Source organism: Mesoplodon mirus (genome assembly GCF_964341445.2).
Source record: "Mesoplodon mirus genome assembly, chromosome: 10".
In the NCBI taxonomy this organism is placed as follows: domain Eukaryota; kingdom Metazoa; phylum Chordata; class Mammalia; order Artiodactyla; family Ziphiidae; genus Mesoplodon; species Mesoplodon mirus.
The window spans coordinates 15255698-15272695 of NC_138986.1; the positions used below are offsets into that span (position 1 = coordinate 15255698).

General features: G+C 40.9%; 1 protein-coding gene across 3 annotated transcripts in view; it reads right to left on the reverse strand.

Annotated features, from left to right (window-relative positions):
• The window catches only part of MTHFD1L (methylenetetrahydrofolate dehydrogenase (NADP+ dependent) 1 like), a 198655-nt gene that overhangs the window by 116826 nt on the left and 64831 nt on the right, over positions 1–16998 (reverse strand). For all 3 annotated transcript variants that reach the window (XM_082633842.1, XM_082633840.1, XM_082633841.1), the window contains 3 exons: positions 12665–12805; positions 10151–10219; positions 5870–5981 (listed from right to left, as the gene is read on the reverse strand). In XM_082633842.1, coding sequence (XP_082489968.1) covers positions 5870–5981; positions 10151–10219; positions 12665–12805 — 322 coding nt within the window. The remainder of the gene's footprint in view (positions 1–5869; positions 5982–10150; positions 10220–12664; positions 12806–16998) is intronic.

A 16998-nucleotide genomic window follows, 5' to 3' on the forward strand; every position in this document is an offset into this window, starting at 1 on the left:
TTTTCCTGTCATTTCAGTAGTGAGCAAGAAAGACTTTAAAATTTAAAGAGGAAATGTACTGGATATCATGCACCTGTGAGTTTGCTGGGTTCCAGGGCATTCTGCTTTCTCCCTAGTAACTATACAGCATTTCCAGAAGGACTCCAGAAGGATCCCCATATTTCCAGAAGGATTGCCCTAACCCAAAGAAGTCATCAGATCTGCTCAGAATCTCAGATCCCTTCTATGGATAATGGTGCTAAATGCCTTTGTCTGAGAAGGGAACAAGCAGTAGTGTTTTCCATTGTCAGAACACAGATATTCTTCATTTGAAAGAATGCATTCGTATTTGTGAAGGTTTATCTTAAAAGTAAAGATCGTTAACATCTTAACGTGGTAACGGCAGCTGGCGTCCACTGTTCTGTTTGGGCCAGAGTCACCAGGGTCTGTGCTTTTCCAGCATTACTGCACTAAGCCCTGAAAACAAGCCTTGAGTTAGGTAAGGAGAAACCAAGATTCGGGAGGCTACTCGACCTACCTAAGGTCACAGTGGGCACACAGCAGAGAGCAATTCAAATCCAGGCGGCTGAAGCCTGCAATCTAAGTCGTGTGGCTGCTCTCCATTACCTGGATTTTCAGTATTAGAGCAGAAAATGACCAATAAACCATACTGGAATCAAAATGAATACCCCCCCACCCAAATTAGTCTAACTTATTATTCTAAGTGAATCCCACTCAAGCATTGGAAGATCAGTTTGCAAAATTTGGTGACCTGTAATTAAGAGGTCCTACTCCTAAGTTCTAAAAAAGTTTATGAAGTGCTTCCCTGGTGGCGCAGTGGTTGAGAGTCCGCCTGCCGATGCAGGGGACACGGGTTCGTGCCCCGGTCCGGGAGGATCCCACATGCCACGGAGCAGCTGGGCCCGTGAGCCATGGCTGCTGAGCCTGCGTGTGCAGAGCCTGTGCTCCGCAACGGGAGAGGCCACAGCAGTGAGAGGCCCGCGTACCGCAAAAAAAAAAAAAAAAAAAAGTTTATGAAAATCGTTGATATATACCAAAGAATATATGTAAGTTAGCAGCAAGAACTAAAAACCTGAGCATCAACACCCTAAATCCAGGATGGTGGGCACTTCTAGTGGGGAGAACAGAGAAATGAGATTGGGGTGGGGGGCATGACTTCTAATAATTTCCCATCACACGTGGGATCTTCCCGGACCAGGGACTGAATGTGTGTTCCCTGCAGTGGCAGGTGGATTCTTAACCACTGCACCACCAGGGGAAGCCCCTTTTTAAAAAAAATCAGTCTGCAGTCCATGGCGGTTTATCTATTCTGAAGGCTGGTCATTTGTCTGTTATCTTTGAAAATGTTTCCTCCCAATCTGTCACATGCCTTTTTAATCTTGTATCTTTTATCATGAATAATTTATTTTTTGAATGTAATCCAAATTACCAATCTTTTTGAGTTTGAGCATTTTTTTGTCTTAAGAGAGATAGTCTCCTATATACAAAGACTTTTCTATGGACATAAATTCTTACTCAGACTTCAGACAAACCCGTACTACTGCATTTAACTTCTGTAGAAGGATGTTAAAATGGGGGTCTTTTGCCTGACACCCCAAAACCATGGCAATTGCTCACATGCCAAAGGACGATGCTAGACCTAGCAGCACGTGCAAAGGAACTGTTTGAAAATACACTTTGCATCCCTTAGTCCAAGAGATACCTTTCAAAGAAAGGGGTTGACAAGACATCCTGGGGAAGGATTTCTTCACAGAAAGTTATGGCTGTGCCAGTCCCGCTCCACGCCTCCAGGGGGAAGGAGGCACAGCTGCTGCCCCTTTTCTGGAGCTAGTGAGGGAGGCTGTGGCAGAACAACCGGAAAGAATCAAGAGGGACACAGGGGTGGACTGGGGTATGAAAAACGTCCATGAGCTGAAAAGAAACAGCCCATGACAGGGTTGTGCGAGAGATGTAACTGCATTCCCACCGATGGAAGGTCAGAGGTCGAAGGGCTGCGGTACCCGGAGACCAGGTGTGCAACCAGCAGCAGGATTTTCTGAAAGGGAGACATACAGCCCAGAGGTCTTCTGCCAAGAGTGTGGAAGAGGTCAGACTGGTACCATCGAATGGCCAACCTTCAACCCTGGAGGGGCCAGAGTCGACCTAAGTGCAAGGTGAGGGGGCTCAGAGAAACAGCCACCTTCTCCATCCCACTGTCGCCCAGAGGCAGACCCAGGAAGGCAGGGTGAAGCTTCAATTTGAATGAAATTTGGAGTTTTCATGAGACTGGACCCATATCCTTTTAATAAAATGAGACTATTTTTGTGACCAAAGTGACTAGAGGAATGTTTTAAAAAATATTTTAAAGGAACCAGATATTAACTGGGAGCGAGTGCAACCTACCATAAATTTATTCCAAGTGCAAGGGATGAACTAGCCCACAGAGCGGGCTTGACCAGGCAACGGGGAAAGAGCGTGGTCCTTATTCCCACTGTTCAGGACACTGACTTTGCTCCCAGCGTTTCATGGAGCTGCAGCATCAATCTGCCACCTTCGTGAGTTTAACACCACAGGTCTTGAGTCTTGTGGTCTATACTGATCTAAGTCACTGCTGTTACACAGTTATATATAATGGACCATGATCTTTATATATTAAAAATAATATAAAAAGAGATATTTGTACACTCATATTCATAGCAGCATTATTCACAACAGCCAAAAGGTGGAAGAAACCCAAGTGTCCATGGACAGATGAATGGATAAACAAAATGTGTTACATACATACAATGGAGTATTGTTCAGCCTTAATTAATTAGTAAGGGAGTTCTGACAAATGCTACAACATGGGTGAACTTTGAGGACATTATGCTAAGTGAAATAAGCCAGTCACAAAAGGAAAAATACTGGTATGAATTACCTAGAATACTGATGTTCAGAGACTGAAAGTAGAAGGGTGGTTTTCAGGCACTGGAGAGATGGGGAGTTGTTGTTCAATGGATACAGAGTTTTAGTTTTGCAAGATGAAGAGTCCTGGAGATGAATGATGGTGACGGTTGCACAACAATGTGAAAGCATTTCACTGAGTGGTACACTTAAAAATGGTTAAAATGGGAACTCCGTGGTGGTCCAGTGGGTAAGACTCCATGCCCCCAACACAGGGAGCCCCAGTTTGATCTCTGGTCAGGGAACTAGATCCCGCATGCATGCAACAACTAAGAGTTCGCATGCTGCAACTATAAGATCCCACATGGGGCTTCCTTGGTGGCGCAGTGGTTGAGAGTCCGCCTGCCAATGCAGGGGACACGGGTTCGAGCCCTGCTCCGGGAAGATCCCACATGCCGTGGAGCAACTAAGCCTGTGAGCCACAACTGCTGAGCCTGCGCGTCTGGAGCCTGTGCTCCGCAACGGGAGAGGCCGTGACAGTGAGAGGCCCGCGCACCGCGATGAAGAGTGGGCCCCGCTCTCTGCAACTGGAGAAAGCCCTCGCACAGAAACGAAGACCCAACACAGCCAAAAATAAATAAATAAATTTATTTTAAAAAAATTATAAAAAAAAAAAAGATCCCACATGTCGCAACTAAAGATCCCGCATGCCACAACTAACACCCAGCGCAGCCAAAATAAATAAATAAATAAAAATTTAAAAATTGGTTAAAATGATAAATTTTATGTTTTAAGCATTTTGCCACAGTTGAAAATAAAAACTAAATAAAAAAGGAAATTTAACCTCCATTAGTCATGTATCAATAATGGAGTGAATAATGAGAAGTGGCTAAGAATTATCCTGTCTTACCATGTGTCAGGTGCCATGCCAGGACTTATACATGGTCTCATTTAATCCTCATTTCAAACCTATGAGGCAAGTCCTATTAAAATCCTTACTTTACAGATAAGGAAACTGAGGCACAGAAGGGTTACCTTGCCTAAAGTTACACAACTTGAAAGGAGTTGACAGAGATACTCTGATTCTAGAACTAGGCTTCTAAACCTCTGGCAGTGGACAGATTTCACTGTCACTGAACTATCTCCCATGTACAGCCTCTTAGACTAGAAGAGATCATAGAAATAATTCACATAATTATTGACATTTGCATAGTTCTCTAGGTTTAAAAGCACTTTCTCTTTTGATATTACTCATTAAAATACTGCAGCACAGGTATTCTCCTTTTATCAGAGAGGACACAGAGACTAGAGAAGTTAAGTAAATGGCTTCAAATCATGTTACCAGGCAGGGTTCCGATTCCACAGCTTCTAACTCTGGGTCCATGGCTAACTATCCAGATCCAATTCCTTGTCTAGTCCAGCTTCTCATTTTTCAGATGAGACTGCCTACAAGGGACATGCCCAAAGATGCTAATGGCTTCTCCAAGGTCACACAGAGAGCTAGTACGTTCTGTGTACATGACCAGCAAATGCCTTTAAAAATTCTTAGCCATGACAACACATATTCTATGAATATGTGTTGATAAAGGAAGGATTGGTACAGAGGCAGAGAGCTCTGTCAGCATAAAATAGAGTGCTTTCTTCTAGAAACTCTTTTATTTGTGGAGTTGATGCTTTAGAACCTACACTTCACGTGAGCATCCAACTTTTCAGTGCCCGCCCTTACTCAACCTCCTCCATTAGCTCTACAATTATGCTGTGATCAATTGAGCAAATCCACTTAGATGGCATGTCTAGCTACTCTCATAGCGGATTTGGTACCCAAGCAGCGAAGTACACGAGAGCTGTATAATGCAGACCTTTGAGAAATGAACCACATAAATCCTCATTTGATCCTGACTGTATGTCTATAAGGAATTCTTAAAACAGACTCAGCCACCCTGAGGGATCTTTTTAATGTCCAAGTGTAAAAATGCAGAGCTAAGATCTTTTGTCCAGCAGAATCTTTTCATGTAAAATAACTCCCTTCTGAGATACAAGGCTAACGATCAGTGTGAAAAAAGCAACTGCTAGACTTGATTATAGACACTCACGCAGTGAATGTAAATTACTTGTTGGCATGTGAAAATCTGCCAGTGTAATGCCTCAGATGTCAAATTAAGGTGATATTCCACGAACCCTTGTTTATCTTTTTCTTTCTTACAACCTTAATATTGTGGGTGGGATTGGGGCTGGCGTGGACTGAGCAAACTCTATGGCAGTGTCCCCCTCTTTATGGCTGGAATATCCAACAAAAGCCAGAGAGAAGCAAGTACCACAAAGAAGGGCTTCACAGCAGCAAAACATCTGAGGCCCTACTAATAAAAATGTCCTAGTCTAATGGTTGGGAATCTCTCCTCCATTAGGCCACAAAACCCCACTCGGATTCAACGAAGAGCAGACTGATTTCATTTCAAGTAATCAGTATCCCTATTACAGCTAGTATTGGCTAACATTTAATGAGCATTTTCTCCTGTTAAATTACACACACAGTATGCTCCAGCAGGGCAGGACTAGGTCTGCTTTGCTCACTGCGTAGTCACAGCTCTGAGTCGCATGCCTTGTATGCGTTAGGTTGTCAATAAATATTTGTTGAATGAATAAATAATCTCATCTGGTTTTCAAAATAACCCTATAAGGTTTGATACAATATTGTTATCACCATTTCTCAGCTGAGAAAGCTGAGGCTCAGAGGTCATTACACTGTACCCAAAGTCACGTCGTCAGCAAGTGTCAGAGCTTATATTCTAAACCACATGCACTTGACATCAAAATCTATGGGTCAACCACAATGTCATGTCACTAGTACAGCCCAGACCTTAGGGTTTTTCCAGTACTGAGGCCATCTCTGAAAGGTGGGCTTACAAGAATATATTTCATGTCAGAATGGATCTCACTCTGTTCCAGCCATCACCTTTCAGATTTCTTCAATATTCTTCAAAAACTACATTTAAAAAAAGTGACTTACCTACATATCCTTCTTCACCAACCAGTTTCAGGGCAATTTTATCAGCCAACACTGAAGAGTTGCCGTGGGCAATGTTGGCAAAGGGGCCAGCATGCACAAATACAGGCGTCCCCTGTGGAAGCGGAAGAGCAAATTTAAAAAAGCTATGAGAATCAGTTATTTCCTACTATAATTTTGATAAGCCACTGTTTTAGCTGTCTTGGTGACCATGAAATAAACCTTATTTCACATTATTCTGCATTATATTGTTACAAAGAATGGAATTAAACCTTGATGGTCTAAGAGGCTTGTTTAAATTGTTTACCCCATTAAGAAATTAACCAATTCAAGAAAAATCTAATCATAAAATCAACACAATAAATGAATCGTGGGAATCATGGCAGGGCAAGTATATTTTATTATAAGCCATTTTTATATTTACAATAATAATCTTATTCTGATTTTTAAAAACTTTGTCTTTCTCATCATTTCTCTTACCTGTTAATTTTTTAAGTTAAGTTACCTGGTAATTATTAAAACGAAAGAAAAATGTCACCCATACTAAAATGTTAGTTACTAAAAAGGCAAAAAAATAAATAAATAAATAAGGGAATTCTCAAAAACTTTAGATTTTAATTATTTAAACAAAATCTGTCATATAGTCATTCTTACTTTCATTTCTACACTTCTCTTTTGTCAAAGAGAAGAGACTGTAGCCCTCTCTAAAAAAATCACCCACATGCATTAAATTGTTTAGACTGTATTCAGAGTCAGCCGGGGCCACTGAGGTCTGTGTGTGTGAACCTTGGCTCCATCTGTGAAAATACAGGTTGCCCTTTCACTGACATGGGGAAGGCAGGGAGTGATGCAGGGGATGGGGCCTGGGAGCCATGGAAAGTTCCCATGAACCAGGATGGGCTGTGAGCGAACATGTTTCAAAGCTGAGAGAGGTGAACAAAAGCAGGAAGAAAGGCAGTGAAAGACAAATCATCACTGAGAGTGAAAAAGAATTTATCAAAGCCACTCAGAGTTTTCTATTCACTTTTCCCCCCAAAGTCCTCAGGAGGGACAGTCACAGAGTATGGATATGGCCATACAAATGTCTGTGGAAATAATACACTGGAATACATGTTTATGAAAATGCATACATGCATGTTTACTGTCTAGATCTCCACCTGTCTATCCATCTATAGTTTCTCACTTCTATGCAGATAAGCCTTTTAAGTGCTTTGACGGAAACACTGTTTAAAAGGTATTAATGTCTCCATCACCTCCTAGCCTTGCCAGTCCTAGGATGTGGCTGCCTGTGGAAAGCTAGCGGAGCTAATGAGAGAAGTTTAAAGAGACAAGGTCATAGGCTCCACCCCTGGGTGGGCGGCTGGCTTCACTCTCCTATACCCTGCAACCCTCATCCTGGCCATCTGTCTGAGAAGCACCAGGCACCAGTCTCCAGGGCGACAGGTGACAGGGTATGGCTGTCAGCATAAACACACTGCTATTCCTGGGATGACCACTCTAGGGACTAGATGGGCAGCATTTAATTTTAATTGTAAATGAACTTAAAAGCCACACAGATTAATCATGAAAGCAGTATTAGAGCCCCGGTTTTTGAACTTCCAGTATGTGGTTTAAATAGAAAAATTCTTAGACCATCATTGTTGGACATTCAAACAGAGACACAAATACTCACACACTCAACTGATATTTATACTTATATGATGCAGGATACTGAGTTAATACTTTAAGAAATTCTATCACTAACCCAAAGACATAAAAATATCTATCCTGAGTTCAATATTTTATTTTATATGCAGAACACTTAGGAAAGTAATAACAGGAAATATCTTGGTTTCTATGACAAAGCTGTGAATATTCTCCAAAATGGACTTTTTAAACATTTCATAAGATTAAAACTTCAGTTGCTCTTTGCTGACCGGAGATCTAAAAAAGCATTATCCAAAGAACTTTCTGCAGTGCTCTAAATATTCTGTATCTGCACTGGCCAATACAATAGCCACCATACACATGTGGCTATGGAGCACTTAAAATGTGGCTGGTGAAAATAAATAAATAAATAGAAATAGAACCAGTATGACTGCAGAACTGAATTTTAAACTTTATGTAATTTAAACTAATTTAGATTGAAATAACCACAAGTGGCCAGGAGCTCCCATATTGGACAAAAGACTGCAGCAAGTGGGTGTTTTCCTCGACACTGCATATGGTTAACCCATGGTAAAATGTTAAGATCTCCTATTCTCTCTCTTCCACAGGGAAGTTCTCAAGCTTATATGTATATAAAAATCACCCAGGGTATCCAAGCCTTACCTGCCAGACATTCTAGAGTTCCCTCTGTCTGGGGGAGAGCTTGGCATCAGCATCTTTAAATCTTTTCATGAGATTCTAATGTGCAGCCAGGGTTGAGAACTACTGGTCTCCTGGCACCTTGCAGCAATGGAACCCTTGATAACCTCCTCTGGGACTAACAATCAAGTGTGTTCAAACATGAGCACTAAAGCAGTATCTGTACATTAACCAGTGATCTTTAGATCATTTGTTGATTTAGGTTCCTACTGCCACTGCTTAGCCAGGTTAACGTGGAATGAATATTTAGGACGCAGGTAGCAGAGCTCATACATGCAGATATTTTAATTGAATGCTGTATTCTTTTTTCAAACAATGCCCATTGCCTGTGACATCAAAATGACATCACAAATGTGAGCACAATAAGAACTGCTTAGGGGCAGTCCAACCCAGTAATTCATTCAACTAACAAGAAACTAGTCTTTTAGAGTGGGGTATGTATTAAAGGTGGGAGTAATTTTTAATCTAAGAAAGATGATTATTTAAAACAGTAAACTGATCATCCCTAATGATGATGACAATGTGTTCTTTTTTTTTTTTTTTTTTTTCTCTCTCACTGTTGTGGCCTCTCCTGTTGCGGAGCACAAGCTCCAGACGCGCAGGCTCAGCAGCCATGGCTCACGGGCCCAGCCGCTCCGCGGCATGGGGGATCTTCCCGGACCGGGGCATGAACCCGTGTCCCCTGCATCGGCAGGCGGACTCTCAACCACTGTGCCACCAGGGAAGCCCAGATCATGTGTTCATTTTTGAGGGGGAAGTGTTACGATGAAGCAATATCATGTCTCTTTATACATTTTTTCTCATTCATTTAGTTATTTATTTAACATGTATATATTTTTAGGAGCAGTGGAGTAAAAACAATAAATATCCATTTAATTCTTCAGCAAGTGTTTACTGAGCACTTGATATGTGTGAGGAACTTTCTAGGAGCTGTGGCGATACGATGGTGAACAAGACGGAAGAAGTCCTGCTCTCGTCCTGGCGGGAGGAGAAATACAGTAAACAAAAAAAGAAATAGGGGCTCTCAGATAATATTTTGTGCCATGTAGAAAATGACAAGAAGGTGGGTTTTGGGCTTGAACCACTGACCAGGTTTGGGGGATTGAACGAGTTGGGAGGAGGTAGGAGGTGGATAGGAATCAAAGATGCTTTTTTTAATGCATAACTTTGAAATGCCTTTTACCCACCCTAGCAGCTCCTGGTAACCACACCTACAAGTCTGAAATGCTGAGGTCAGGAGATTCAGAACCAGAGTTCAAGGGTTATCACATGGCTGATACTGGAGGAAAGAGCAGCTGGAGAAGTGAGAAGAAGGCAGCAAAAGAGAGGAGAGGCCGCTGAGAAGGTCCAGGAAAGCAAGGCGTCAAAAGCAAGAGAGCAAGCGCTCCGGAAGGAAAAGCATCGGCTGTGTCAGCCCCCACTGAGCAAGCCATATACAAAAAACAACCTTCTTAAAAAAGTGGAGCACAGCATACTTTCTTAGAAAACATTTCTCAGCATTACTCTGTGTGTATGTGTGTGTGTGTGTGTGTGTGTGTGTGTGTGTGTGTTTAATTTTATTGAATACTCTGAGTTTTGCTTGGAGAGAAAAAAGACAACAAACGTGAACTCCCCAAACTTAAGGATTATGAGAAGCTGAGTCAAAAAAAAAAAAAAAAGGCAACAGAAAACATCATGTTAACGTGATAAATGTGGCTACACAAGTTACTGAGATATCAGACACTGAGTTTCTAAGCTTCTCCTCTGGTCAATTAGTACTTAATTAGCCAAGATATGAATCATATCAAAGAACTTTGAACTTTTGGGGGGATGACCAAGCAGTTATTCTGATGCTCCTCATGGGCTCATATTGGCTGGAAATGCTCACGTGTGGGAACGCACAAGCAATCTAATTAATGCAACTCTGTCGACAATGTCTATGAAAAGAAAATCACTTACTTCTAGGGTCTGCATCAGATTTGGTTTTATCGCATCTTTCATCAGAACAGTCAAAGCACCTGTCACCCCCTGAAGGAAAGGGAGAAAAATGCCCACTTATTTAGATTATTCAGAAAAAATCGTTCGCACAAGGGTCTCTCAGCCTTTTCTCACCAGCCTACCTCCTACGTGGGCATCCCCACCAGCCGCCGTCACATCTGAGCTACAGGTGACACAGTGCTCTTGCCTCTGTCCATCTCTCCTCCACCTGAATGGATGCCAACCCTTCTAAGATGTGATGGGGAAGTAGTAGTTATTGCATTTTTTTAAAAAACCTCCTTTGATGGAAATAAGAGGCTTGCCATACCTTTCAATTTGCAATTATGCACATCATTTTTCATTACCAGAGATTACACTGTTGCCCCGAGAAATCAGATGAAGAACAAAAACAAGGCTTGTTACACAGAGGGAACGAAGAAAGGGAAAGGGACGTGTGTAAAGGCACCCATTCTGGTTTCCCACCCTCTCTCGACCTCTCATCCCACAGGTAACAGAAGGCACTCAGAAGGCACTGTTGCATTGGAGAGGCTCCTCCTTTTCTGTCTCTCGTGCTATGTCTGCCTAGAATGGAGCTGATGCCACTTGTACATAGATTGTGGCTGCTTCCTTCCAATCCTGTAATGCTTGAGTTGGGCTCTCTCGAGGCTCCCTATCCCATTCCTGGAAAAAAAGAGGTGGAGGAAGAGACGCAGCAGGGATGAAGTCTGAGAGCTGCTGGGGAAACTATTTGTGCCAAAGGAAGCCACAAAGGGAAGTTTTTTAAAAAAAAACTCCCTTCCACCTTTTCTAAAGACACTGGGCAAGTATCTTTCAACAGATTAGTCAGTTATTGGAAGGCCATAATACGAGCAAATGCATGTGAACGTGGCCCTGAAAAAATAAATGTGGTATGCAACAGATCCTAACAGATAAGGTGGTAGAATCTAGAGGCTCTTCAGCTCTCCGAGGTGCATTCATTTATTACTTTCTCCTTCCACCTCTATCACCAACAATGTTAAGTCTTTCTCTTATATGATCAGTTTCTATTTTTGTATTTTTGTAATATTTAATCATTGAGGATTTCTTTAAAAATCGAATTTACTTTCTACTTTATTGCAGAAAATAAACCTTGCAAGAACTGTAATCTTCCTGTTATAAATATATGAAGAAATCAGGTACCTCCTGCAAACAAGAAACACAAAAGGAAACTAAAAAGAGTTAACTTTGGGTTTTTTTTGGTCCAGATCCAAGAGTTTTATCATAAACCAAAAGAGTAAGTTTAGGGAAATATTTGTGGATAAAGTTTCAAACTACTCCAGGCACATATTTATTGATACCTAAGATTAAGAGGCTACAGATAAATATTTATACAGAAACTATTATATGCAAGTTTAGAGAGAAATGTTGAGATGTCGATAATTTTTTAAAAGCAGTACTTGTACAGCAACCTGGGTTTGAGTTTTCTCTTTAAGCCTTATACTAAGCATTCCATGGCCTGCTGATATAAATATATCTATTTAATCTACTTGACAGGACTTGAGTCATTCAGATTCATCTCTTCAAAAGAGCCAAAAGGTAACCAAGACATTTTGGCAAAGGTTTAAAATTATATCCCAAGGCCCTGGAATTAATAAAATATTAATTTGCCTGTCTCCTTTTCACAACTGTTTTTCAATCATCATTGTGCATTTAAGATTCCATTATGGTACGTGACTCGATATGTGGGAAAGTAAGCTTAAATTTAGAGTAATGGCTGCCTACGTTGTACTAAGTACTATGTGCTTATAAACACATACAAGCAAATGAAATAGCTACACCATTGATGGGGATTAACAGTAAAGTTGGTTATTAAAAATAGGAAAAAAGATTAGCACGCCAAATTACACAAAGCACTAAGAAAGGTGGTGGTGTGCCAGGGTACCATGAAAGCTTTGTAAGAAGCATCGTTCCACGCAACAGAAAGCTACATGAGTAAGAATGATTAAGGAGGAGCTCTGTTTTTATAATGTGAAACCCCAAGTCGAAGGCACAAAATTAAACAAGCCAGGGTGCCCAGGGAGCAGGCTGGAGCCAAAAAAGTGCCATTTTTAACTTAACCTTCCCTTTCATGAAGGTGGAGTCACTTCTTATTCCTTGGAAAGGTGATTTGCCCTCAATTTAAAGCCAGCACAGATCACACTTTTTTAAAAAAGCCACAGGCTGCAGGAGGATGACCACACCCCAGGCAGAGTAGAGATCAGGATTGGAAAGGATCATGAAAAGCTCATGAAATACATTTCATATGCTTTTGTCGCAGTCAGGTACAAGCATGTTGTAAATGCCTGTGAGAACATGATGAAGTCGTAAGACAAACGGGATCGTGAGCAGGAAAATGTGTGCAGAAAGTCTCTGAATTCCCATTATTACCCAGTGATGTAAGAGGAAGAAAACCTTCCTTCTCCTGATCACAAAAGAACAGGGGCAGCGAGCTCTCTGGAGCTTCTGGGATGGACGTACCAAATCGTTTGTCGTCACGGGCTGCCCGTTTCTGTCACTGGCCACCACCATTCTGCCCAGCCGCTCCTTCATGTCCGTGAGGCTGTCAGTCAGAGCCAGCACTGCCATGACCTCACTGGCCACGGCGATGTCAAACTGCGCCTGAAAAGGCAAAGCCAAGGTACTGGTCAGCTGCAGCTCCACCTGGATGGCCATTTCCATGGGGATCTGTATTGCAGCAATTCCTGCAGGCCCAGGGTTTCACCCTCGATGGGCCGTTCTCAGAGGCACAAGTTTCCAGCACATGCCCAGGCCTGGGATCAATGCTCCCTAGGGAGGCCACTCCTTCCTCCCTTTGCTGTGCTGAGCACGGTCTGGCTGGGCCCCCCATTACAGCAGCTCACGGCGCTATGAGATTTGCTTCTGTAGCACGTTTCAGCCTTGGAATTATTAATTGATGATCTGATGGACGCACGGCTCTACCATGAAGGCAGGGACCATTTGGGGAGGTATTGCTCCTGAGTCCCCAGCTTGGAGGCCCGAGTGTGAAATGCAGGAGGCATTCAATGCATATCAGCAAAATAAAGGAAGAGTCTGCTGCCTACCCCTGCTGTTATTTACGTGTGTCAAGGGTGATGCATGTGTCTGCCCAGCAAAGAGGTAAGGAGCAGATCGTGAAAAAAGAGGGTTCTGAGGCCAGTCTCCCAGACTTAGAGCTCAGCACAGCGGTGAGGAGACCCTCGACTTCTGTTATCCCCCCAGTCATAAGGTGACATGGAATCAGTTCTGAGCTGTCCACGGAGGCTTGGCCACATCAGATCATGAATTGTCCAGCCATGAATGCTGGAGAGCGGCTACTTCCTGAGAAACGTTCCTGGCCTTCCTATTCCTGCTCCTGGCTCTGATTCCAAGCTGGACACAATCCAACAGCAACCAAAAGAGACACAAGGACCGCGCATGTCCTCCCCCTCCGAATTCAGCTACTGGACAAAACCACTTCATTACACTCCTTCCCAAGGGGCATGTGAGCCAGACAAGTTCAGTCTTACATAGAAAATGGCTGTGCCCTGGAGGGATGACCTCAGGAGATATTTTATTGTCCATTTCCGGTACCCACAAGAAAGGAAGTGAAAGAAAGAAGGAGCCTTCTGGCTACTTCCTGGTTGAGATTTCAGTAGTCATTGATTTAGTGAAAACACATTACCTGAAAGGCAAAGGCACCTATACTCAACTATTACATTCTCAATATAACTCATTCCAAACCTAAGTGGTTTTTCATTGTATGAAATTTAGGGTTTTCTACACCACCGTTCCATTAGAAACAGTACATATGAAAAATAACTAAAAATGATGAGACTTTCTGCGCAAAACCTGAGGCTAGAAATATTCTTAAAATATTAACTGTGTAAGTGATAAGTGGAATGTATAACACCCATAAGTTCTTCATTTGTAATCATTACAATTTCAAAATTTTGCATCTCTAGCAACGTCAAAATGAAACAAGGATCAATATAAATATAGTTACTCATTTTATGCCTGAATGGTATAGCTAATAGAGGGCTGCTCACTTTTGTTTTGCAAATAAAATATTTCTAAATCACATAAAGGTGTAGATGAGATTATTCTTGTTGTTTATCACAGATTTAGACAAAAGACAAAAAGCCATGTTGACAAGGATGTGAATCCCCTTTGACTCTGCAATTATGGATCTGTTTATCACGTGTATGTTACAGCTTATTTATGATAGCCCAACACTGCAAACACCCTAAGTGTCCATTAACAGCGAAATGGTTGTATCTATTATGGTACATCTACAAGATGTGGTATTATATAGGCATTAAAAAAATGATGATATAGGGAATTCCCTGGCGGTACACTGATTTGGACTCTGCACTGTCACTGCCAAAGGCCCGGGTTCGATTCCTGGTTGGGGAACCAAGATCCCACAAGCCATGTGGTACCACAAGCCAAAAAAGATGATATAGATCTACATTTACTGACATAAAAAGATGTCCTCAATAGTTTTAAGGTTAAAAAAAAGCAGTTAAACCTCTTAGATATAATCCCTTTTTACTTAACAATATGTATGCATAAAGCAATATAGAACATAACCTTGGACAAGTCACTTAACACAATATGGCAACTTTTCTCATTTGCAAACCAGATTTACAAACTAAATGTGCTCACGTATGTAATGGGCCTACTAATAAAAGGCACAAAATAGGCATTCAGATCACAGCAATTGTTAATCCTGCATCTCTCTAGTGCCAAGATAGAGTACAAAAATACGCAAAGAAAATGTGAAAGAACTTCCTTACTATTCCTCTTCTGAAATCAGAAGTCATTGATTTCAGAAGGTGAACAGCTTTCCAGCTTCCATTTTGTGTTTTTACACATATAAACATGTATGCTGGCTTTTTCTTAACATAAACTAGATTACGCTATATTCATTTTAGTCCAAATTCTTTTAACGTGTTTTGTTTCTTTTCCAAGATTTGATTTTATTATTTTTTTGAATTTTATTTATTTTTGATACAGCAGGTTCTTATTAGTTATCTATTTTATACATATCAGTGTATACATGTCAATCCCAATCTCCCAGTTCATCCCATCACCCCCCACCACCACTACCACTTTCCCCCCTTGGTGTCCATACGTTTGTATGGACAAACCTTCAATTTCACAATCTGTATGAGAGCTCTATGTCACTCCCCCGATACACACTTTATCATTTTCAACAGCTATCTGTTTCTGTTGTGCAAAAAGATACACCAAATATATGTAATCACCCCTAACGATGAACATTGGATTGCTTCCAATGTTCACCATTACAAAAAATGCTGCAATTAGTATCCTATACATAGATTTTTTTTTGTACCTGAGTAAATATTCCCCCCTTTTTAAGAAAATCCTGAAGTTAGAATTGTTCTGGCATTTCAAATTTTAAATATTAACAAACTATCATCCAAAAGGCTTTACAATTTATATTCTCACTAATACTGTGTAAGAGTCTCTATTTCTTTGCATCCTCACTGTTTCATATTAATTTATTTGTTTTAATGAGCTCATAGATAAGTCTTATGATCTTCTACTTATCCTATTCATTTCTTTAGTATAGATTTATTGAACACCTACTACTCCTATGTAACAAAGTCCTGTGCACTGGGAGTACAGCACTGAACAAAACATACCAAAACCCCTGCCCTTATGAAACTCACATCTTAGCGGGGGGAGGCAGAAAATAAACAAATAAGTAAGGATAGCAGGGAAAGAAAGAGGGAGTTTGGGGACAGGCAGGTGCAGTTTTAAAGAAGGTGAAGGCCTTACTGAGAGCAGTATTTGAGTATTAATTTATGGAAATTCTTTTTATGTCTGGCACTTTAACCTGTTGTTATATTTATACTGCAAATAACCTCTCCCAGACTCTTACTGGTCTTTTACTGATTTTGTAAATCATTTTTCCATATGGAACATTTTAATTTTTATTTATATCAAAATTGTCTATTCGTTAGTTTCTGCTTTTTATGTCAGTGCCAATTCTACTAGGCCAAACTACTGTGCTTGACTTATGCCAGCTTATTTTGTATTTTCTGTTCCAAATTTTTTTTTCTTTCTACTCAAGGATTCTAGATTGAAAATCCTGTTCCTTCAGAACTCCAAATCAGTTTTCCCAGTGTCACCTTGCATTCAGTGCTGTCAGTGAGAAGTCTGATGACAATCTGAATCTAACTCCTTTGTGACTCATCAAGACTTTTTTCCCTCTCTGGCAGCTCTTTGGAATTTTTTTTTTTTTACCCTTAGCATTGTGAAATTTCAACATTATGTGTCTGGATGTAAGTCTACTTCATTTATGCTGCTCAGCACTTGTTAACTCTTTTAATATGAAAATTCTAAATTTTCCTTAAAGTCAATAAATTTCCTTTTTATTATTTCCTCAAATATATTCTTCCCTACATTCTCTGTTACTTTCACCGGTAACTTGAGATGAGTAGTAGAACTTCTTGGTGTGTCTCGTATGTCTCTTGATTTTTCCTTTATATTTTCTATGGTTTTCCTTTTGGTAGTATGTTCTGAGAGAGTTTCTTGGATTGAACTTTCCTCTCTCATTCAGTTAACCCTATTCTTATTTAATCTACTAACTGGATTTTTATTTTGACACTACAGTTTTATTTCCAAGATTTTAACACATTTTTTTCCACAACAGCTAATTCTCAATCCTTGTAGGACAGTTCCCTTAAGCTTCTGAGAATACTGATGGCAATCTCTTCAAAGCCCCCCCCCATCTGATCTGCAATCTTGTCTAGGGCATCTAAGCTTCTCTTTGCTGTGTTGGTGTCCATGTTCATGATATGTGT